At 41.5% G+C, this 24765-nt stretch overlaps 2 protein-coding genes across 2 annotated transcripts; one reads left to right on the top strand and one right to left on the bottom strand.

The window, feature by feature from the left end:
* The first annotated feature begins 6121 nt into the window (after nucleotides 1-6121).
* Nucleotides 6122-9183, top strand: LOC130904754 (keratin, type I cytoskeletal 13-like). Its single transcript, XM_057817730.1, has 8 exons — nucleotides 6122-6576; nucleotides 6694-6776; nucleotides 6861-7017; nucleotides 7129-7290; nucleotides 7368-7493; nucleotides 8644-8718; nucleotides 8796-8944; nucleotides 9014-9183. The coding sequence occupies exons 1-8, from the start codon at nucleotides 6178-6180 to the stop codon at nucleotides 9141-9143; spliced, it is 1281 nt and encodes a 426-aa protein (XP_057673713.1). The 5' UTR covers nucleotides 6122-6177; the 3' UTR covers nucleotides 9144-9183.
* Nucleotides 9184-11941: 2758 nt separating this feature from the next.
* si:dkeyp-113d7.1 (uncharacterized protein LOC407709 homolog) lies at nucleotides 11942-23612 on the bottom strand. The gene is made up of 3 exons (XM_057817709.1): nucleotides 23394-23612; nucleotides 21577-22170; nucleotides 11942-15858 (listed from the first exon to the last, which is right to left on the bottom strand). The coding sequence occupies exons 2-3, from the start codon at nucleotides 22006-22008 to the stop codon at nucleotides 14812-14814; spliced, it is 1479 nt and encodes a 492-aa protein (XP_057673692.1). The 5' UTR covers nucleotides 22009-22170; nucleotides 23394-23612; the 3' UTR covers nucleotides 11942-14811.
* Nucleotides 23613-24765: the final 1153 nt, after the last annotated feature.

Raw genomic sequence — 24765 nt, 5'->3', positions numbered from 1 at the left:
ACATTAGAGTGGAAAATAAGTATTTGGTCACCTACAGACAAGCAAGATTTCTGGCTGTCAAAGAGGTCTAACTTCTTCTAACGAGGTCTAACGAGATCTAACGAGGCTCCACTCGTTACCTGTATTAATGGCACCTGTTTTAACTCATTATCGGTATAAAAGACACCTGTCCGCAACCTCAGTCAGTCACACTCCAAACTCCACTATTGCCAAGACCAAAGAGCTGTCGAAGGACACCAGAGACAAAATTGTAGACCTGCACCAGGCTGGGAAAACTGAATCTGCAATAGGTAAAACGCATGGTGTAAAGAAATCATCTGTGGAATCGATTATTAGAAAATGGAAGACATACAAGACCACTGATAATCTCCCTCGATCTGGGGCTTCATGCAAGATCTCACCCCGTGGCGTCAAAATGATAACAAGAACGGTGAGCAAAAATCCCAGAACCACATGGGGGGACCTAGTGAATGACCTACAGAGAGCTGGGACCACAGTAACAAAGGCTACTTTCAGCAACACAATGCACCGCCAGGGACCCAAATCCATCCCTGCCAGACGTGTCCCCCTGCTGAAGCCAGTACATGTCCAGGCCCGTCTGCGATTCGCTAGAGAGCATTTGGATGATCCAGAAGAGGACTGGGAGAATGTGTTATGGTCAGATGAAACCAAAATAGAACTTTTTGGTAGAAACACAGGTTCTCGTGTTTGGAGGAGAAAGAATACTGAATTGCATCCGAAGAACACCATACCCACTGTGAAGCATGGGGGTGGAAACATCATGCTTTGGGGCTGTTTTTCTGGAAAGGGACCAGGACGACTGATCTGTGTAAAGAAAAGAATGAATGGGGCCATGAATTGAGAGATTTTGAGTGAAAACTCCTTCCATCAGCAAGGGCATTGAAGATGAGACTGGGCTGGGTCTTTCAGCATGACAATGATCCCAAACACACAGCCAGGGCAACAAAGGAGTGGCTTCGTAAGAAGCATTTTAAGGTCCTGGAGTGGCCTAGCCAGTTTCCAGATCTCAACCCATAGAAAATCTGTGGAAGGAGTTGAAAGTCCGTGTTGCCCAACGACAGCCCCAAAACATCACTGCTCTAGAGGAAATCTGCATGGGGGAATGGGTCAAAATACCAGCAACAGTGTGTGAAAAGCTTTTGAAGAGTTACAGAAAACGTTTGGCCTCCGCCAACAAAGGGTACATAACAAATTAATGAGATCAACTTGTGGTATTGACCAAATACCTATTTTCCACCATGATTTGCAAATAAAATTCTTGAAAAAACAAACAATGTGATTTTCTTTTTTTTTTTTTTCACACATTCCGTCTCTCATGGTTGAGTTTTACCCATGTTGACAATTACAGGCCTTGCTAATATTTTCAAGTGGGAGAACTTGCACAATTAATGGTTGACTAAATACTTATTTGCCCCACCGTATAGGCTACCAACACTTCGTCGTAGCTCCCAGCTACGGAGTAGCTTTATGTCATAAGTGACGCATTAGGGAATTGGATTAATATCTCCTGAATCTATATCTTACAATCTGCTTCATAAATAAGGAAATCCTTTATCTTTTGGCTCATCTAAATCAAATTATAATCAATAGATGGCTTTTTATTGATGCTTCGTCGAAGCTCCCAGCTAAGGTACTGTACATGTATGAGTGCGTAGTGGTTTACCCTACAGTATGTAATGATACTTTTTTTCGTAGTACCAGTATGATTTTTAGTAGTAGTAGTAGTAGTAGTAGTAGTCTTTTTTTTTTTCCTTCTCCTTTATTTGGCTCTAATTCTCCGTCGTAATAGGCTATGTAGTTGAAATTTGGAGAGAAAAAAAAGAAAGGTGAACCTGAATAATTGAAGACCTGAACAATTGGAAAAAGTGATCCCTCATTTTTTTCCCGGTTAACGGTGACCAGAACCCGCCGCGATAAGTGAAAAACCACGAAGTAGCGCCCCCTTCCCCAAAAAAGGGGGGCTTTTTTTATTGTGTGTTCAAAGTATTTATTCAGATTTACCATTGGAAATATACATATACAGTATATACTGTATATACAGTATATATATATATATATACATATACGTATATAAAGACATTTTTTCACATTTTTCCCAAGGTATAATAAAAAGATATATATATATATTGGGGCTGTCAAACGATTAAAATTTTTAATCGAGTTAATTACAGCTTAAAGATTAATTGAAAATTAATTAAAATTAATATTTTTCTGTAAATTATATATATATTCTGTAAAATAAATGGTTGGAATGGAAAGATAAGACACAAGATGGATATATACATTCAACATACGGTACATAAGGACTTTCACTCTACTGTCATTTAAATCTGTCTATGCTGTCCTCACTCCGAAGCGTCTACTTTTTCCAAAGCTAGACAGCTAGTGAACGATGCCTTAATAATCAGACTTCTTCCTTTTCCATCTGATTTATTAATAAAATGGCCTCAAACCATTGTCCTCTTTAGACCGTCGTAAAACTACAAAAAAAAGTACACAAGCATTGCATTAGCAACAACGTTAGCTTAGCACACTATACAGGTTCACTAAACATAAACAAAAAGCGTCTCATACAAAAAATATAACATTTTGCTTACTAACATAATATGTACATTCTTTACAACAACCATACTTACGGACAACTCTTGTCCAAGGATCATATAAGCCAGTGCTTCTCAATTATTTTCTGTCACGCCCCCCCAAGGAAGACGTAAATGTTTCGCGCCCCCCCAAACTCTCTGCCGCCACTGTAAATAGTATCATTTGTCTATAAAATTACTATTATAAATACGCATCTGCCTAACATTGTGTCCTTTTTTTCTAATAAAGAAAAAAGTAACATAGATCAACTTATAATAAAGTATAACTTTATTAACATTGTTTTGTTTGTAACAGAGAAGACTTGACGTGCAATTTGCCTGAATTAAAAAAAAAAAAAAAAAAAAATCACATCCAAACTAAAAAATACACTCAAGGTACATTTTTGACCATTTGATACAGAAAAATAAAATGTAATAAAATCAGTAAATAATAAATTAAAATTGATTAGGAACATTCACTCATGAGGACAATGTGCCAAAAAATTTGACCGAAAAAACAAATCTGAATAAAAGGAAAAAAAAAAGTGTCCTTGGACAGGACAGTTTTTATTTTTGCTGCTCACAGTATTTACCTCCTTTGCAATGGTGTGGAGTTATTTTGCAATGAGCATGCTAACAATGCTCACTGGCTTACTGATATAACACTGACAAAGCAGGACGATTGTTGGCAATATTCGGCACGTTTTCACTGAAAAAAATCAAGCGGCTTAACAATGAGATTGGGGTCTAATGTCTTTAAGTGGCGTCTTAATTGATTTGGTTTCTGGCTGTCTGCTATAATTATTTTTAGACACAGTAAACAGTGGTCTTTCATCATCACCCACTGTATTAAAAGTCAAAGCTAAAAGGCAAACGGCATGAAAAAAGCGCATTCACGGCGGCCGAGGTAGAACCGTAGGTGAGGGCGGTCGTCGTGACGATCCCAAGCCGAAAATGGCACTTCTCGGGCGGCGACGTGAGAACCGGACAAGACAGTGGGTTGCTGCGTGAGTGAGTCCGGTCGGAAAACGGCTTTCGAAAACGGCGGTGGCACACTGCTCTTCATATCTGTTGTCTGTGTGTGCTGAGTGCTCTTCCTTAGTTCAAAAATACTGCGCACACTCTGAAAATGAGAGCGCCACTGCCACCTACAGAGTGGATGTGCAAGTACACTTTATTCCAGTACGGCAAAAAAAAAAAAAAAAAAAAAAAACATGTTCCCCGAGGTCACATGCTCCCCCCCGGCATCACCACCACCACGCCCCACTATTTGAGAAGTACTGATATAAGCACAACATTACAACGTAGGCGTCAGCCCGAGACGTCGTGCAGCCATATTGAACTGGCAAGAAAACAATAAATCATGTCGCAAAGCGACCACAAGAGTTCGCTGTTAGACAGCACAAAAAGCCTTGCTGTAAACCTTACCAAAAGGCAGAATACTGTCTGAGCGGGACATGTGCGTTAATTGCGTCAAATATTTTAACGTGATTAATTTAAAAAATTAATTACCGCCCGCTAACGCAATAATTTCGACAGCCCTAATATATATGTATGTATAGATTTTTTTTAACAAATTGTTTTTAAGCACTTCAAATGTAACAATTATTCTAAGTTTTAAAGAAGTTACAGTCACACCGAATTATTACAATTATTAATTAACAATGTCAATTACAATTATAATAATTACAAGAATACAGCAAAAAAATGCTTGGCTTTATTAAATGCTTCATTGAGTGAGTCCACTCAAATCCGCTCAAATTGTTCACTTACACACAATGAGTTGCCATAGCGACTGTTTAACAAGTTAAATGATGATTGGCGCATGCGGTGCTTTGAAGTTCGCTTCTCTGGCAAGTTCAATCATTAACGTCTGTCAATCATTGTTAACTTTAATAAGCAACTCCAGTGCACTCACTGCCTGACCAACAAAGAGCAGGGAGAGGGAGGGAGAGGGAGCCTACGCCCGGGACAGCTCATCTGTTTTTTTTTAATTGAAAAAAAATCTGCCATGGACTGAGGACACCAAGTTTTAAGCGCGAAGTAGTGAGGGATCATTGTTTTAAGAATGCCTCAAAAAAGAGAAAGCAAGAAGTTGCAGAACAAGAATCTTAGCAGCCGAATGTTTTAAATAATAGGAAACACAGATTTGTCGTGGAGTGACCGTGGACACAAAAGTGATGAGTTTAACTGAAGCATGAGAACAAGTCATAAACTGAAAGAAGACTTGTGGAACCCCACATTGAAACTCGTAAATCATGAATAAAAAATCTTCAGTCAGCGAGCTCACAAATCAACAAGTCAAGCGTAAATTATCTCCTGACAAAGACAAACGAAAGAGAGCCTTGCTCAGACAGAAAATCTGAGAATTCAAATGTCTTCAATATTATCTGGCAGATGCGGATTTGTCTGTGGTTAGCAAAACCAGGGTGGACAAAAAACGTGGACTCTAAATTGATGACCTCCGTTTAAAAAAAAAAAAAATCCTTGTGGGATGCCCTACAGGAACACTGTGGAGCGTAACTAAGAGGATAAATCTTCTGTCAGCGAAGCTTCAAATCAACCAGTCAAGCCATTGTCACTTGTTGATTTACGCAAAACACAAACCCAAGAAAGCTTTGACAACGGAGGAAGAACCAAGGTGCTTGAAAAATTAAATGTATTTTAGTGCACAGCATGTGAGAATTTCTTTGTTGTTATTATGTATGATTGGCTTTACGGTTTACATCACCCGCAGTGTAATGAACTGCTTGAAATCCATCAGTTTGCATTTATGGTCGATTAAATATGACACGGCTGATCATCAGGCTCGATCCACAAGTTTTTCATTCTCGATCTTAAAATCAGACAGCGCTAATCTACAATAAAAAATTGTAGATAAAACTGAAGATTATTTCATATTCTTGCATGAACGATGATCAGGTATCAGGGTTATGTTCAAACACGATTTAATGTGCTTTATCTGACTCCGGTTACCTTATTTGATTTGAGTAAAACCTTCTTGTCAGACTTGATTTACCTCTGATTTTATCAAACAGCAATAAATCCCCATAAGGCAAAGATACTCATCAGTTGTTAGTCAGCAAGAACAGAACCAAATGTTAGTGTAGCAAGACCCAAGACCACATTTCGAAGGTTTTGTCTGGACTTGGCCAGACTCAGGATTTCTTGTAAAGGCCAGCACAGATCTGGTATTGTTTTTGCTGCCAAATGTTATAAGCAGAAGCATTTGGTAAAACAAGAGAAAGCTTCGATTCATGTGTTAGGACTCTTCTACCAGGATTGTAAGAATTTTGCATTAGAGGAGAAGCCGAAACAAAGAGATGGAAATAGTCCAAGAACAGCTTGAGTTTTCATATAAAAGCAAGAGTGGCGGACATCCAGTCGGACTTGCTGGTTTTCATTCTTTACCTGAGCAACATTCCCAACTCTCAGAAGAAGTCAAAGGTGACACCCCCCGTTTCGCCACACCCAGATACAAGATTGACAGACTGACACATTGAGGCTTTAAAAGGCAGCGCTGCGCGGCGTCTCATCACTCTCCGACGAGCTACAACCTCCAACTCTGCACGCCAACATGAACACCGCTATGATCTCTCGCTCCACTGCCAGGTCGGTCCGCAGCACCTCCATCATGGGAGGCGGCAGCCGCGTCACGGCCATGAGAGCCGGCAGTGTTTACGGCGGTGCGGGAGGTTCTGACGTGCGCATCTCCTCGGCGGGCATGGGGATTGGCATGGGCGGCGGCTTCTCCTCCATGTCCATGAGCGGGACCGACGCCCTGATGGGCAACGAGAAATTCACCATGCAGAACCTGAACGACCGGTTGGCCTCCTATCTGGACAAGGTCCGCTCCTTGGAGAAAGCCAACGCTGAGCTGGAGCTGAAGATTCGTCAGTTCCTGGAGAGTCGAGTGGGTCCCTCCAGCAGAGATTACACCGCCTACTTCGCAACCATTGCCGATCTCAACGCCAAGGTCATAGCAAAATACTCCCCATGTGCTTTTACTCATTAAATTTAAGAAAGTACAAACTCCAATATGTACTCAAGTATCTGTTCAAGTGACTTCTAAGCAAGGTCTTTGTTGTTTCAGATCCAGGATGCCACCCGGGTGAATGGTGCAGTCCACCTGAGCATTGACAACGCCAGGCTGGCGGCAGAAGACTTTAAAACCAAGTGAGTCCACGTCTGTCTTAAAATTTAATTCCACAATTTTCTACATTAGTTGCAACTGTTGGTGTTTTTCTCCATCCATTGCAGGTACGAAAACGAGCTTGCCATGCGTCTGTCGGTGGAGGCCGACATCGGAGGACTGCGGCGCGTACTGGATGAGCTCACGCTGACCAGAACTGACCTGGAGATGCAGATTGAAGGTCTCAAGGAGGAGCTAGTCTTCCTCAAGAAGAACCACCAGGAGGTTGTCTGCATGCATGTTTTCCTCTGCCTCTGTTACTATTGATCTAGCTGTCACATGCATGTTTTCTTGATCTGTTTTGCCATTTCACACTAATGAAGTGTGTGCCTGTAGGAGCTAGCGGCATTGCGCGCTCAGATGAGCGGTCAGGTGCACGTGGAGGTGGACGCCGCCCCGGGTCAGGACTTGTCAGCCATGATGGCCGAAATCCGAGAACATTACGAGGCCATGACGGCCAAGAACAATCGCGACCTGGAGGCCTGGTACAACGCTAAGGTGAAGAACGTGACTTCCAACGGGTGTGTAAATGTGGTATGTGTGTCAGTATCCTCATTACGTGTGTTGGTGTGCAGATAGAGGCGCTCAACAAAGAAGTGATGACGCAGACGGTTAACCTGCAGACGTCCAGGTCGGAGATCAATGAAGTCAAACGTACATTGCAGGCACTCCAGATTGAACTGCAGTCATTGCTGGGCCTGGTAAAGCACGACACCAATGCTACACTAATGCACAGTTAATCACGTACACAGAATACATAACTTGGGGGCAGTTTACATGGCGACTCTGCAACACAAAGACGCAATGACTGAGTTGCGGACTCGCCTCGCGTGCATATGGTGTCGGCGAAGACGGAAGGCGAAGACGAAAAATTCTGCATCCTGCCTCCAAAGTGGAAGAATCCGATTGCGGGGGGTTGAGGGGGGCTTCCTCGGCATGCATATCAAAGGCTCCTGCAGCGCGAGACCGCATCGTTAACGTCAGCACTCGTACACGTCACATTGGGCGTGCGCAGCGGTGCTACTAAACATTAAAAACAGCAAATATGGCGGAATGTCGGCTTTAATTTACTGTTTTAATATTACTTTTAAATTAAATATGTTGAACGTTTCAATTTTTGTGCCTTTTGAGCAAAAGAAAAATGACTGTGCTTCGAGTGGGCGGGCATATTTTTTTTCTGGGCTGAGGGAGTTTGGTGGGGTCAAAGTGCCTTATTCTCTGTCGCCCAGTAAATCTGCACTGCCCCCTAGGGCTTGGCATGAATACTACATCGTTTTCATGCGGAATCGCAACATTGTTCAAATGGAGACGCAAATACAAATTTGACATTTTTCGTATTCTCGGAGAGTCACCATGTAAACGGCCCCTTGGAATATTGAGCAAACAGTAACATTATTATAATTTACAGCACTCAAACCTAGGAAAAACATCTACAACCTTCCTACATTAGGATCTCATTGGGCGCATAACCGTTTTATATATATATACGTATAATTATTGTGTTTACTACACTTGTTTGAATTTCTGTATCATCAAAATTGGTAGAAGAATATTAAGTACACTCTCTATATACAGTATATAAAGTTGATTATAGTTGATGATAGTCAAGTTTGTTGCACGTTCTGTAGCTAACATTAGATTGAAACACGAAAAACAGTAAGCAAAGAAAATTGAAAAAAGTTGGGCTGTCTTGAAGTTGCATTCCTCAGTCTCAGACATCAGCGTAATTTGCTGTATACCGTGATGAAATAGGTTCATCGCTAAACCGTAACAACCGGTAGATGATTCCAAAATAACAGAATATGAGTGATGTTGGCATTTTGCAAAAGTTTACCTAGTTTGCTTCCTCAGAAAGCGTCGCTGGAGGGAACGCTCGCCGAGACGCAGAGTCGCTACTCCGTGATGCTTTCGGGCTACCAGATGCAGGTAAGCAGGAAGCGGATGACTATAAACCTGAGCATGTGTCAATCCTTTCTTTTCAAACCTTTCCTTTCGTCCCGCAGGTGTCCTCCCTGGAAGAGCAAATTATGCAGTTGCGAGCTGATCTGGAGCGCCAAGGTCAAGAGTACCAGATGCTGCTGGACGTTAAGACGCGGCTGGAAATGGAGATCGCAGAGTACCGCCGCCTGCTGGAGGGCGAGAACGTCAGCAGGTGAGTCACATCTGCGAGGCACTTTGGTCAGTCTGCGGTCGTCACACCTTTTCTCCCGTGTGTCTGCAGTGTCACCACCTCGTCAGCGTCCTCGACAAACGTTAGCAAGCGCGTGGTGACGGTGGTAGAGGAGGTGGTAGACGGCAGGGTGGTCTCATCCTCCACCTCCAATACCTCATCTTCCTACATGGCTCGTTGAAATCATCGACATGATGCTCAATAAAGAACCCAAAGAATAATTTTCCCGTGTTTGTGTATGTATTTCAGTTAGGGGTGTAAATCCCAATATTTCATGATCATACAGTACCAATTATATATATATATATATATATATATATATATATATATATATATATATATATAACGTTAATATCTATAGAAATTCCGGGATTTACGCATTTATTTACAAGAATTTTCAACTTAATGAGCTCTTTGTTTTGTGATAGCCGCCATGTTGGATTTTGTATCCATACACAATAACCTAACTTTACATTCAAATAATCAGGTAATTTTCTGCCAACTGGCCGTTATTTGGCAAAAAAGTAATTTGGACATTTCTGCGTCCATACAAAAAAAAAAAATCGGCTTTTACGCGTTTTATTTTATGTAATTTCAATCTAAAAATGACGAGGGCAAGCTCGGCAGCAAGACATGCTGAGGCGACAGTGACATTGGAATCCAACCTAGATAAGTCGTGATTGTATATAGAAAAATGCTGAATTTGCTTTTGTTGAGTAAAATGCAGATGATTCTGCATGCTTTCCTCAAGTATTAAGTTTTTCTGATGTGAAAATTGAGTGATTTAGTAGCTGTTAAAAACTTAAAAACTGTTTTGCACAACAACAACAAAAAGTCACTGTTTTGGGCAAAAACCTACTGTATATTTGTTAAATATTGCTATTGATCCTGAAAATATTGATTATCTCTACATTTGGTGATTTGTGTGCATCTAGCGTAAAATGGCTATAAAATTCTCAGATTTTAAGTTTTATATATATATATATATATATTAGGGCTGTCAAACGATTACAATTTTTAATCGAGTTAATTACAGCTTAAAAATTAATTAAAATTAATATTTTTCTATAAATTATATATATATTCTGTAAAATAAATGGTTGGAATGGAAAGATAAAACACAAGATGGATATATACATTCAACATACAGTACATAAGGACTGTAGTGGGCATTTCACTCTACTGTCATTTAAATCTGTCTATGCTGTCCTCACTCCGAAGCGTCTACTTTGTCCAAAGCTAGACAGCTAGTGAACGATGCCTTAATAATCAGACTTCTTCCTTTTCCATCTGATTTATTAATAAAATGGCCTCAAACCATTGTCCTCTTATATATATATATATATATATATATATATATATATATATATATATATATATATATAAAGAATCGGGATTTTATTAGAGATTGACTTTGAATTTTTTGATGCCGCTGCTCATATATGCCTAAAGGAGGTACCTACTTAGGTTTTGAAAATATTTGAATTTTAAGATTTTGCAAATAGGCCCCCTAAAGCGCAGCCTTGCACCCAGTTTCCAGTCAACTGAAGTCTATGATCCTTAAAAAACAAAAAAACAAAAATAAAAAAACATTTTTTTTAGGGCTGTCAAAATTAACGCGTTAACGCGCGGTAATTAATTTTTTTAATTAATCACGTTAAAATATTTGACGCAATTAACGCACATGTCCCTCTCAGACAGTATTCTGCCTTTTGGTAAGTTTTACAGCAAGGCGTTTTGTGCTATCTAACAGCGAACTCTTGTGGTCGCTTTGCGACATGGTTTATTTTTTTCTTGCCAGTTCAATATGGCTGCACGACGTCTCTGTTGTGCTTATATGATCCTTGGACAAGATTTGTCCGTATGTATGGTTGTTGTAAAGAATGTACATATTATGTTAGTAAGCGAAATGTTATATTTTTTGTATGAGACGCTTTTTGTTTATGTTTAGTGAACCTGTATAGCGTGCTAAGCTAACGTTGTTGCTAATGCAATGCTTGTTTACTATTTTTTGTAGTTTTACGTAAACGGTCTAAAGAGGACAATGGTTTGAGGCCATTTTATTAATAAATCAGATGAAAGAGGAAGAAGTCTGATTATTAAGGCGTCATTCACTAGCTGTCTAGCTTTGGAAAAAGTAGACGCTTCGGAGTGAGGACAGCATAGACAGATTTAAATGACAGTAGAGTGAAATGCCCACTACAGTCCTTATGTACCGTATGTTGAATGTATATATCCATCTTGTGTCTTATCTTTCCATTCCAACAATTTATTTTACAGAATATATATATAATTCATAGAAAAATATGGCATATTTTATAGATGGTTTGAATTGCGATTAATTAATTTTTAAGCTGTAATTAACTCGATTAAAAATTTTAATCGTTTGACAGCCCTAATTTTTTTTTTTTTTTTAAATAAGTGTTCCGCCGGTAGACTTCTTAACCACTAGGCTTTGCAAGTTTCGCGGGGGAAATGCTGATTCAATCAATTTTTCAAGTACCACTAGAGGTAGCCTGTTTAACCCTGGTGGTACTCCTACCACACTTTGAGAGACATTTGTGTGGAAAGCATTATTTTTAACAAAACAGCAGATCTAGGATTGACAATAATGATCTATTTTGACTGTTGCTTAACCAATCCATGTATTGATCCAGATCCATGCAGTTAAAGTGTCACTGTAGGCGATAGACACGCAACCCATTTGAACTGGTAGATTGGCAGTGACCATTGAAAACAGAGTGGCCGCATGTCAGTCAATGTGTTAAAGAATGCAGAAATCCAAGGGTTCAAAGGCTTCACATACCTTTTCTTACAAATTTTAAGTGCCACTAGACTAGACTAGAGGACAACTCAAACCACCCTCTGTCCGCAAAGCAAGGACACGAGAAATGGAACGTGAACACAAACGCAAGGCGACAGAGGTAACAGATTCCAGGCGGGAGGGAAACATGACCAAGTAGAAGTAGATCACTAGTGCAAAGACAAAAGGATAAGGTTTACTTTTTATATTTGATTGGCAGTACAAGAAATGCTTCCATTTCAATAAGCGTCATGTGATCATAAAAGACTGGTACAAAACGTTTGTGTGCGAGAAGATAAAAACGTAGCGAAGATGAAGATGATTAACCTGTAATCATTTGTCTGGCTAAATAGAAAAAGATAAAAGTCCATTCATGATCAGCCAGCGGGAGGCGCTGTCTCACTCACACGCAACGTAAAAAGTCAAAGCAAAGTTCCAAAAAGCTGGAATGACGTCATCATGATGAGCCATGTCATCAGTGTAAACAAGTTGCGTTTCTTTCCATTGGAAACCGATTCCAACAAACATTCTTTGCAGAAAAATGTTCCACTGCATTGTACATGTTGATATGGAACAAGTGTACGATATATATATATATATTTAGAGATATAGATTGAGAGAGATGTGTATAAATATAGAAAAGTCCACAGACTAATGTGTAACAAGATGTGACAGCCAGCTAATGCTTGCTAGCACCAAGTTGGCCACACTGCTAGCCGTGTGTTTAGCGACTACAAAGGAAAGCCGTCTGAGCCTTTATACCGAACTGCACTGGTAGAAGCGTTGTCCTCATTAAAACAACATCTATGGCCAACTAATATTGTGTTTCGGGACAGTTTTTGTCCACGAGTGCCACGTCAGACCTTAGCTCCAATATCAAGGCATTTCTTAACTTATGCCTTCCATTAACCGCAGTAGAAATCAAATTGAACTGGAATGGCTGGCATTGAATCATCACATTTCAGCGCCATTGACAGCGAAAAGTTGGCAGCGATCACCGTCATTGACGACCACTAAGTTATGAAATAGAGCTGTTAGAAAAGTTTTTGTTGTAAGTGGTAATAAGTTATTGTCTTCAATAGAAAAGGTTATTTTTAATGCAACTACTTCATTTATCATTGTCTATGTAGAGCTGGGTGATATATCTTCTGATATGGAATTAAGACTTTTGTATATATCAATATACAGGTAGTCCCCGGGTTACGACATACCCAAATTATGCAATTTCAACTCGATGACACCGGAGTCTCGTCCGCCATTTTGTCTGCAGTCGATGTCTAGCTAGGACTTGGCTCCGATGTCTTGGCAAGGACAGTACAATGATGTGTAATACATGTTTTTTGATCATTATTTTGAGATTTAGGGGGAATTTGGGGGTACTTACAGGGTTAAATCTGAATTAAGCGAAAATTCGGGTTACATCGCCAGCGTGGGAATGTTACCGGGGACTACCTGTAGTTCAAAAGTGCACCTTACGTTGCTATGATTTCAAATAAAGTTGTCCTGTTTTTATACGGTATTTATGTCTACATTTTATTATTTGAACAAGCATTTTTTCATTAACCAGGTGAAGCTAAATGTTTATTTGATTTTGCCACTGAAATAGCCAGCTTCAATTAAAGGTGCATCGATTGATCGGGGTCGATTTCATAAATTTTGGGGGATTAGTGTACTTTCGATTATAAAAATTATAACAGATCTTCTCCGCCGATCACGTCTACAGTGAGCTAGCTTTTAGTGGCAGACATTCGTTGTCGTTAATATCTGCAGATAAGTGCACTTGTTGCGTATTTTCATGTTTCGCGACCCAAACATGTTTGCGATTCTAACGTCTACAGCGCTTTACGTTAATGTGGGAATGAGAGAAATTTGTATTTTCGTTCCTAGGCCACTATGTGAAAATTGCTTTATGGCTGCTAGATGGCCCCGTCTTTTCTTTGTGAGTGAATTCAGTGAGATAACTTTAGTAAATGCTCACATTTGGCTCAGATTCAAAGGTACAACTGAGATCGACAGGTAAGGCTTGTCAAAAATTGTACCACTAGTTTCAATAAAAGTTGTAATGTCATATTTGGCCTGGACTTATACTTAGCATTTGTTCTCACTTGGCAAAAACATGTGGGGACCCTACATCATATATCGATATTCAGCCTAAAAGACTTGAGATACGACTTTTGGCCCCTATCGCCCAGCTCTACATCGATGGCAGCCAGTGAGCTAACATTTAGTGCTTCACTATTTGTATTAGGAACAATAGTAGGAGGAAAGTGAAACGAGAACTGCCATCTACTGGCAAGGAGGCATGTTTAATTTAAGGGACAGACAACACTTATTTCATTTGCATCTCAATGAAAGAATCTTACTTATTGAACAAAGAAAAAAAATAGAATTTTACTTGTGTAATAGTGGAGAAAAAGTCAATAAAAGCTAGTAATTTTAGGAAGTGTGCGGACATTTTATCAATGTATTATTTTATCCAATCAAATGAGAGTATCCAAGATTGCCCGTCCTACCTTATGATGTCTGTAATACCCATTTTCCATGCACCTGTATTCAAGTATATCAGTGTGTATGTAACTGACATCACAAAATGGCTGCAGTTCTGTCATTTTTTTATGCTTAAACATTTTCTCTGTTATCAGAGGTCTAGGAAATTCATGATTTGTATACTTAAATACTTTGGGCACCTGTCTTTCACACGAAGATTATTAACAAAAGGTGTTGCCTGTCCCTTTAAGTGACATGAGGAGTTTTGAGACAGAAGTAGTGCTTTGGCAACGGAATCGAGTGTTGAATTTTCACTGTGCAATGTCCATATTGTGTGCAATAGGACTGCTTCCGCCATAATTCTGTTCTTCTAGCTTGTTGCGTTACGACTTGACTGCAATAAATGCTCAAACGGCTTTCTGTAGGCACCGCCGCCTCCACACTCACGAAAACAGCCGTAGACGACGTAACGATTAGAAAGGCGCCAAAAGGTAACAAAGCGGTGGCTATACGTAAAAAAAGGATAAAAAGGGGAGGGGATGTCCAGTTGTCCGTTTGGCTAGTGGGCGTCAGTGACGTCGGCGCGCTCCCGTTTGTGGATTTGCTGATGCGCCTTGAGGTGGCCCGACTGGCTGAAGGTCTTCCCGCAGCGTGAGCAAGCGTGCGGGCGCTCGCCCGTGTGCACGTGTTGATGTGCCTTGAGGTGTCCAAGGCGCCCGAAGCTTTTGCCGCACTGGGCGCAGCCGAAAGGCCGTTCGCCCGAGTGAATCTTCTCGTGGGTCTTGAGCACGGCGGCGTTGCCGAAAGTCTTGCCACAGTGCGAGCAGGTGAAAGGCCTGGGTTGGGTGGCGGCGCCGATGTCGTCGTGCGCGCGGAGGTGGTCTCGGTACGCTGCTTCCTTGCTGAAGCTCTTGCCGCAGTGCTGGCAGCAGAAAGGCCTCTCGCCAGCGTGGCTCAACCGGTGCGCCTTAAGCTCCTTGGCCTGGCCAAAGGTCTTGGCGCAGACGGGGCAGGCGAAGGGCCGCTCGCCTGTGTGTAGCCGCTGGTGGGCACGCAGGTCGTCGGCCTTGGTGAAGCCTTTGGGACAGTGGGCGCACACGTAGGGCTTTTGGCCCGTGTGGATGAGCTGGTGGCGCTTGAGGTTGCCCGCCTGGCCAAAACTCTTGCCGCACTGCGCGCACGAGTATGGCCGTTCACCCGTGTGGATGCGCTGGTGCGTCTTCAGGTTGCCAAGGGTACTGAAGTTTTTGCCACACTGCGTGCACGAGAAGGGCTTCTCGCCCTGCATGTTGCGCGGCCTCCTCGGCGGTGGGCCTTTAGCAGAGCCGGTCGCCCCCACCGCCGCCGCTTTGGTCTCATCCGCAGCTGCCTGATACGGGAAATCGGCTTCAGGCTTAGTCATCCCGTCCAGCAGCAGGAGCGAATCGGGTCGTAGTTTGTTGAGCTCGCTGCGCAGTTCGGCCATGTGGATAGACTCCAGGGCGTTGTGCGGAGGCACCACCAGCTGCGTAGGTGCCGCAGGGTCCGGCTCGCCCAGCTCCGCTGCGTAGTAACACTGAAGGTCCACGTGGTGGTCTGACTTGATGTAATCCAGTGTGTCGCTCACCTGCCGCAAAAAGGCCCACATTTATTTTACCTGGGATGGATGCATTGAATCATCATCTTTATATACAGTAAGTTTTGTATTACCGTATTGGCCCGAATATAAGACCGCGTTTTTTGCATTGAAATAAGACTGAAAAAGGGGGTCATTTTATATTCGCTGCCTAGACATTATACCCATTTACGACGCTAGATGGCGCCAGATATCATTGAAGTGATGTTCCGTCATGACAAATCTCAGCTACTCTGCCAATTCACGATGCTAGATGGCGCCAGATATCATTGAAGCAATGTTCCGTCATGACAGATCTCAGCTACTCTAAAGTTTAACCAGTTTGTGTTTTATTGCAATGTTTTTCCTTATTCAGACGTTTCAAGACTACAGTTACAGTTAAACTTCACTTTGATGGTTAATGCAGTTATTGTAATTTTTTGTTTTATCACAATAGACTGGTTTATTTACATTTCAAAAACCAGAAGCCATTCATTTACGAATGTGATTGCACTTTAGTTTACATTAGGGCTGTCCCAAACGACTAATTTTCTCCCGATTAGTCAGCCGACTATTTTTGTGATTAGTCGACTAATCTAATAATTTCAACAACAACAAAAAAAATTTTTTTGTTTTTGTTTTCTAATTTAGCAATGAAATTTTTGTTGACGCTTATCAATTCACAAAAAACATATTGGAACACTTAAATTATTTATTAAAGTACAAATAAACACGTAAATAACAATAATAAATCACAAATAAACAATGAGTTCAAATGCTGATAGAATTAACTAGTGTAGCATCCCGATTGAAAAGATGGTCTCTTAAACTGATGGTTTACAACTTTTATTCCATCCTTGATGTAATCACACTGTAAAAGCTACAGTGCACACAAATAAAACAACACAATTAGAAATTAACGAAAACTTTTCACCTTTTTCCTTTTAAACCTATTTATATATCAATGAATTGCCCATATGAATTGCCTTTACCTTAATTTATTACCTTATCATTGACAATCTCTCCCTTAAGTGCAATCACTGTATATATTTATGACCTTTTAACCTAATATAATTTTCTATACCATAAAATAAACCATAACATGAAATAAACCTTTCAGTTGGCATTAAGAACAATACTAATAGCATTTATAGGCTCATTGTCAATGAAACATTATTATTTAGTAAGGCGACAGCACCCTCTGGTGTACAAAAAAATGAAAAAAAAAAATTTTACAAACTGGGTTACGGCGCTTGAGGTGTTTATTCACGGCCGACGTGCAACCAAGCTTGGCATTGAAGAGACAGGACGGAACAGTGTACGCTCCTTTGTTTCTTTGAAATAAGTCAATGTTTTGGACAATCTGGTGCGCTTTTTTGGATTTGTGCCGCTTTCCCTGCTTGCATACAGAGCATCCGACATTCTGAACTTTCCGCGCATATATTTTTTTAACCCTTCATTAACCGTCGACGGGATGTTGTGCTCGTCGACGGATTTACGTCATCGATGACGTCGACTATGTCGACTAGTCGGGACAGCTCTAGTTTACATATTTAAATGTTCAGAAATTAAGATTTGAATGAGGCAAAATACAAGCTTTTTCTCTCAAATATATTGTTAAAATCATTTGTTTCGGATGTACTGTAATGATTTTCTGTATAAAACTTAATTTGGTGTTCAAAAAGTCTTTTTTTTCAAACTTGAGTCTTGAAAAAGAGGGGGTCGTCTTATAATCAGGGCCGTCTTATATTCGGGCCAATACGGTATATGTATCTATTTACATTAACACAACTAAAACAAACTAAAAAAATCAACTAAAATAGCTCAATTTATCACATTGGATGACCATTTACTTATTTATCTATTTATTTTTAATTATTTCATTATTTGTGTAAATTCCTTGAATTTGAATTTATTGTCATTGTCATCATCATCATCTTCATTGAAAACACAATACAGTGGTACCTCTACTTTCAAACGTCGTCTAACAAACAATTTTCAGGTTAAGACACCCCTCTACGGGAAAATATTGCCTCTTATTACAAAAAAAATTCAGGATACGTAAGGCAAAAATATAGTATGGCTTGTATTCGCCGCTCCCAGAGTTTACTGAATGTAACATACTTACAACTGCTCTGCCATTGGCTAATGCCTAGCTTTCATGGCATCCAATTGGCTTAGAGCAGGGGTCCCCATCTGCCGGGCCGCGGACCGGTACGTGGCGCATTTGCTACCGGGCCGCACAGAAATAATAATTTATTAATGACCGAATTCTGGCCGAATTAACCCTGTGTCCCTGTTTAACACACCAATATCCCTGTCTACTCTAGATATAATACTACAGAATAGATTAGAATGTCGTCATAGAAATGCATTGATTGGACTGCTAGCAGTACATTTTATCTTGTGTATACAATATACCTATGGGCGCTTGTCCTAGATAATAACGTATTACAAGGCCGCGGGCGCAGCACGTTTGTTCCTGGAAATAGTTAGCCTCCACACGAGCGAAAATGACTGGAAAACAGACGTCTTTGGAGATATTTTTACGGCGAAAAGGGCACCTGATGAGCCAGAAGATGAGCCTACAACCTCGAAGACTCACGAACTGCGAAGAAGTCGATTCATGACCCGTTTGTGAATAAACCGAGTGATTCGAGCATGTCTGTGCAACAGGAGAGGAGGATCAGCTTGTAGAGATCACAAATGATGGCGACCTTAAACGTACATTTGAGACAACAACTCTACCCAGGTTCTGGATTAAAGTCATTCCGGAATTTCCTGACATCGCTACGAGAGCATTGAAAACCTTGCTACAACTTCCAACATCATATCTTTGTGAATCGGGCTTCTTAATTAATGCTTAACGATAAGACGAAGTCGTTATTGGTGAGAGAGCGGTGTGCAGATGTTGTGTGCATCTAACATGGCAGGATGTATCTGAGGAGAACTTTTCTACATGTCCTTCCATAATCAAACGTAAGTTAATATTCCTTTCTTTAAAGAAAGTTTGTAGTGTTTACTTTGGAATCGCTGCATTTGCGGTCATGTTTAACGTTACGCGCATGCGTAGAACCGCATCGTTGCATTTTTGATGGGTTGCAAAATATATCAGAACACCAGTCCGTGAAAAAAATACCCAAATAACACCGGTCCGTGGTGCAAAAAAGGTTGGGGAGGACCCCTGGCTTAGGGGAACCTCTACTGTATGTGTGTGTGTGTGTGTGTGTGTGCGCGCGCGTGTGTGCCAGCATCCTCTTCAGTCGGCCCTCGTGTTCTGACAGATTTACATGAATTTATTAACTTTTATTCTTTATTCTATTCTTGTTTTTCAAATTATGGACAACTCAGATTTTTTGGCTTATTGTGCAATTATCTAATTGTAGCATGTATTTGTTACATGTTTTGATGCACTTTTAGGCATTATACAAGATGTATGTCTGAATTTTGGGGAGCTTGGAACAGATTAGGGCATTTACATGATAAACACGTCTCTACTTACAGAATTAAAGTTACAGTAGTACTTCCAGAACCAATTAATTTCATAAGAAGAGGAACCACTATATATAAACATAAGTTGTCATTTATCAATTTGTTGTCTTATGTGCAGGGGTGCACATAAGACAACAATGTGCGCATGCGTACTGGACGTAGACAAAGGCGCTGGCCCTCAACGGCTTCCATACGCTTTTGCGTACCGATGGCTGACCAGTTTTTGCGGCGGACATGAGAAAATAACTTCTCAAAATGTCGAAGAGGCAGGCCCCACTGAGTAATTATTTCCGTGTTCGCCCACCCCCGTCAAAAGACAGACAGACGACAGAGACGTCACCAGAGCTACCGAAAAAAAGGACTTTTGCTGAAAAGTGGCTGCAGGAGGTACCATGGCTAGAAGCAAATGATGCTCGCACGGAAATGCGGTACAAAATGTGCCGTGAGAATCCCAATGTCGCTGATAAGAGCAGCGCATTTTATGTAGGGTCAAAGAATTTCAGCCAACCAAACTTTGAAAAGCACGAAAAAACAGAGCATGTGGCAGTTAAGCAAACTATCGATGTCAGACAGGACCCCACTCGCCCTATGGACAAGTGGCGGAATAAAGGTAATGAAAAACACCGCCATGCACTGACAAACGTGTTTTTGCTTGCATTTTACAAAGCTAAACATGCACGTTCAATGAGGTCTTATGAGGAGGACATCCCATTTTTAAAAAGGCAGTTTTTTACAAAGGAGTTAATGTGGGAGCCGCATAATGCCCTTTATTTTGAATTGGTGTTTTTATGTTTATTTCTTTACATTTCACTTTAAAGCAGGCATGTCCAAAGTCCGGCCCGGGGGCCAAATGCAGCCCTTGGTCAAATTTCATCCGGCCCTCAGCCTCTGTCATAAAATCAGTAATGTCTGGCCCGCACACAGACTTAACAAATTAGTCAGCAGTACTGCTACCAGCATATGAAGTAGCTTACACACTAAATGCTGCCCCTCATTTACCCGCTAAAAGGCAGCAGCACTCTAAGGAACATTCCCTCGTGTGACCCTTTACTCCCAATTTTCTAAAATGGCAACAATCAACAACAACAACAAAAAAAGTTGACTGCGACGGCCGACGTTTAAGGGTAGGTGGGAATTGGACTATTTCTTCACTAAAATACGCAACAACTGTGTCTGCCTCATTTCCAAAGAGACAGTTGCTGTTTTTAAGAGCTCAATGTGAGGCGATATTACTAAACAAGACATGGTGACATGTACGACAAGATTACAAGGGTATATACGCAGCGAGAAATTGAAGCAACTTAAAGCTACTTTAATTTCACAGCAGCCGTATTTTGCAAGAGCCCGAGAGTCAAAAGAAAACAAAGGCTAGTTGCGAGACTGTTGAAATGTATTAATTAAAAAAAAAATATATATATATATATATATATATATATATATATATATATAAAGCAAATGTGACACACAGAAAGGCTTGCTAAAATTTGCTTAAATATATTGTTCTACTTAAAGGACGTCAGCCAAGGTCGGCCCCCTACATTTTTACCGCACCAAATCTGGCCCCCTTTGCAAAAAGTTTGGACATCCCTGCTTTAAAGTAATGGCAATTTTGTTGTGTCAGTTGATGTTAATCAAGCATTAATTGTTAATATAATTAATTAAAGTTAATTGGCTCTAAGTAAAGCTTGTCATAATTTTATCGCATCAGGCAGGTCGGCTCTCAAGCTCAATGAGGACCAAGTCACATCTCCAGGTCCTCCTCTGAGAACCTGGGCAAAAAAAAATATGTGCACCCCTGCTTATGTGCTATTGTGTTACAAAACTGATTTGCAAAAAAAAAAAAAAAAAAAAAAAAAAAAAAAAAAAACTGGTTTTTATTCCACTTATTTGAAACCACTGTTACAGTAATAAGAATACATGCAAGTGTAGTATATATAAGTATTACAGTAAAACACTTTTATATGGCTTTAATATGGGGATAGCGCTGTTCAAATTGTGGGGGAGGCGCATTTAGATGTGTTTTTTTTCGCCTCCATAATACACTTCTGATATATTAGATCTAAACTCTGTATTCTAACTCTCAAACTAAAGTGACTCGGACACACATGCTTAAATACTGTATGCTACTGGGACAAAATATAATGTCTGAAAATATGACTGAATATTAAATAATCGAAACCAAAAATCTAAGTCCTATTCCCTCCCCATTTTTTGAGCACCAAACAAGCAAATTGATACCTGGGAGATGTAATCAAATACGTAGCCAGTCTCGTAGTGCGACTTGTAGTCCATGTCGTCGGCGTGGCGGAAGGGGTCCAGATTGTGGTCTAGGTCGGCGCGCTGATGTTCAGCCTTGATGTAGTCCAGGCCGCTGATCTCCATCTTAATCTGCTCGCGGCCCAGTTCGGCGGTAGACAGCGGCTGGATCTCGGAAAGGTCCACGGTGCGTACGGGCTCCAGGCGCTCCAAGTCGTCCAGGTCTTCGGGCTCGGCTTTGACGCACGGCAGCATGACCAACGGTTCGGCCACCTCTGCCGCCAGCGAACTCAGCGTGGGCGCGGGGCCGTCTGACGAAAGGAGAGCCAGCGAGGGGTGGCCGCCCGGGTCAAGGGGGGAACCGCCCTCCGAGGCCAGACTCAGGCTTAAACACTCGGCCTCCGAGTCAGTCATGGCGAGGAGCGGCGGGTTCCGTCAGTCTGCCCCGCCCCGAGACCTCGCCGCCGGTCGCTTCTAGCGAGGGGGAGGAGTCCAGACTCCGCCGATGGGAGGAGCCGAGGCCACGGGTTTCGTCCGACGACCCGACGTCACCACCCGCGCCGCCCTGATAGCGGCCTGGGTAGACACACAAACACCTAGTAGTTAGTGATTGACAATTGCACAATTTGATTCCAATAAAGCATCTGAAAATTAAGATCTGCACAATAAACACTTGCGGAGAGGCAGTGTTTAAGTAACTAGCACCATCTAGTGTTAAAGCTGAGAGGAGCAACAATGTCTTAATTTGAGCTTCTTGTGCGGCCCATATTCAATATTTTCATCAGCTGCGGCCGATATAAACTGGGCAGTGGGCCACTAAACGCTATTGACTTAGGGTAGGTTCAAATGAGATGCATTATGTGTATGATGATTGGGTCGATAAGCATATTGACTGGTATTGCAAATGTCTTCCATTACAAGAGTAATCTTCCTTTGCTTTATGGCAACCACATTAGTGAATACATATGCATATAATTCATGGCATATAAATGGGATATTACACGTTAACTGGGAAAAAAAAAATGCAAGAGCGCCCTCTATTCTTTACTGAATAGTCAGATGTGATTTGTTCGTGTGTTGAGAACTCTATTTCATGTGTACTTTAATTGCGAGTTAACACATCACATGTTACTGCAGGCGAATGCATTCAATGACAAACTTTACAGTTTAAATCCATTTTGGGGTTGAATCAAAACTTTCAAAATAAGTGGCATGCAACGAGGACGTAGTGTTCGAGGGGTTTTGGTTGCCACGCGAATCCGCCGGGCGAGTGCAGGAATGCGGCCCAAAAGGAAGAGAACATGGCGGCTCCATTTAGCCTAATGCGTGGCGAGCGACACTCGTTGGGGCAGTTTGTCACCTGCAACCCGACTTTATACATGCGGAGAGAAATGGAAGAGGAAGAGACGCGGAAAGTGTGTCGGCGAGCACAAAGAGCGGGACGCGCCAAGGCTAGGCAGTTAGCGACAGAGCTAGCCGGTGGCCATCTTGTTTGTCGGCGCCTCGGTATGCTAAAATAAGCTACGCTAAGCTAAGTAGCATCCCGGAGAAAGTGAACCAGAGCGGGAAGTAGGCAGCGCCGAAGGGGGGCCCCGAGCTCCCCCGCGCTTATTGTCGCATTAAGCACGCCGAGTGGGCGCAGCGGGGGGCGGCTGACAGCTGCGACCGAAGCAAGTCAGATGACGACGGAGGTGGAGCGGATGCGGAGCGGAGAGAGTACGCCCGGACGGAGGAGGCCCGCCAGCCGGTTGCGTGGGCCTGGTGGCGGTGACGGCGGCGGCCTGTCGGCGGTTCGTTACCTGCGGGCGTTCCGCGTCATGGCTGCTTCGGCTCCACTGCCCTCCCGCGACTTGTGGCCAACTCCGGCGGACCCGCCACGTCCACCTCGGCCTCTCCTCCCCTCAAACAGAGGCCAATTTGTCCCTCCTCCGCCTCCTTTCTCCTCCTCCTCCGCCGCCGCCGCTTCTCTCCTCCTTCTCGCCTGGCCTCCGTCCGGCGAGGCAGGTAGCCATGGTAACCGACACTTTCTCCGCACGATCGATATGACTAGTCACATGACCATTTTATCATATTTTCTTTAAATGGGGAATTCTTAAAAATAAATCCATCTTTAGTTTTTAAAGTTTTATTCCCCTAAATCAGGGTAAGGTAAGTCCAGTCCTCGAGATCCGCTATGCAGCTTGTTTTCCATGTCTCCCTTCTTTAACACACCTGAATCAGATAATCAGGTGTTTCAATTTGTATTTCATTGTATCGATGTATGTATTTGTATGGTATGTATTTGTATTGTATTTTACTATCGATTATCTATACCGGTTCGTCTTACTAAGGCAGCAGTATATTTATTTTTCAATTATCACTTATTTTTGCCGTTTCCATTTTTTACTTTATATTATTTTCAGTATTTTGATGTTCTACAGTTGGTTAAAATTATTCAACCCCTACTGCCGTATAATGTTTTGATATTCACAAATAATCAGAGGTGGGTAGTAACGCATTACATGTACTCAGTCACATTTACTTGAGTAACTTTTTGAGAAAAATGTACTTCTAGAGTAGTTTTACTAAGCCATACTTTTTATTTGAGTAGACTTGCAAAGAAAAAAAAAACGCTACTCTTAGTCCGCTACTTTGGGCTACACAAGAGTCGTTACATTTTTCATGTTTATCCAACTTTTTTTTTTTGCCAGTGATGCCAAAAGTAAACAATTTCACCAATGAGATGTTGCAACAATAATCACATGACTCCATTACACCAATCTGATGCAAGCTTGCCGTTCTATGATCACACCAGCCTGTTCAATCACGTGGAGTCTTCAGAGAACCGTACAAAAAATGAAGTATTTGGCATAGAACGCTGCCCTCAAAATGACTGGAAAGCGCAGATTTAAAGCTCTCTCCCAATTTTGATTTGGCACCGAATGACCACGGAAAACCGGATATAATCATTTTAATGTCATAATAGTAAATATGAAGGAACTATTAACTATTCAAACTAGGAACTATTTTCTCGACTAGAGGGCACTCGTGCTTTTTCGACGAATACTGCTTCATTTCTGTCTTTTTTTTTCTCGCCAGAATTCAATGATTTTTGTGTTGTTGTATTTCTTTGCCTTAATGTGGTAATGTAATGGGTTATTGTACAGTATCATTATAACATTTCATAGATAA

Source organism: Corythoichthys intestinalis, chromosome 16, assembly GCF_030265065.1.
Source record: "Corythoichthys intestinalis isolate RoL2023-P3 chromosome 16, ASM3026506v1, whole genome shotgun sequence".
Classification (NCBI taxonomy): domain Eukaryota; kingdom Metazoa; phylum Chordata; class Actinopteri; order Syngnathiformes; family Syngnathidae; genus Corythoichthys; species Corythoichthys intestinalis.
The sequence above is the reverse complement of the archived record's forward strand: the minus strand, read 5'-3'. Positions and strand labels throughout refer to the sequence as shown.

Bases quoted from the DNA above. Each gene is read 5' to 3' on its own strand.
- LOC130904754 (XM_057817730.1), top strand. From the start codon at position 6,178: ATGAACACCGCTATGATCTCTCGCTCCACTGCCAGGTCGGTCCGCAGC. The intron at 6,577-6,693 runs GTCATAGCAAAA...TTGTTGTTTCAG, and splicing joins TTGCCGATCTCAACGCCAAG to ATCCAGGATGCCACCCGGGT. The intron at 7,494-8,643 runs GTAAAGCACGAC...TTGCTTCCTCAG, and splicing joins TGCAGTCATTGCTGGGCCTG to AAAGCGTCGCTGGAGGGAAC.
- si:dkeyp-113d7.1 (XM_057817709.1), bottom strand. From the start codon at position 22,008: ATGACTGACTCGGAGGCCGAGTGTTTAAGCCTGAGTCTGGCCTCGGAG. The intron at 15,859-21,576 runs GTATCAATTTGC...TTTTTGCGGCAG, and splicing joins TATTTGATTACATCTCCCAG to GTGAGCGACACACTGGATTA.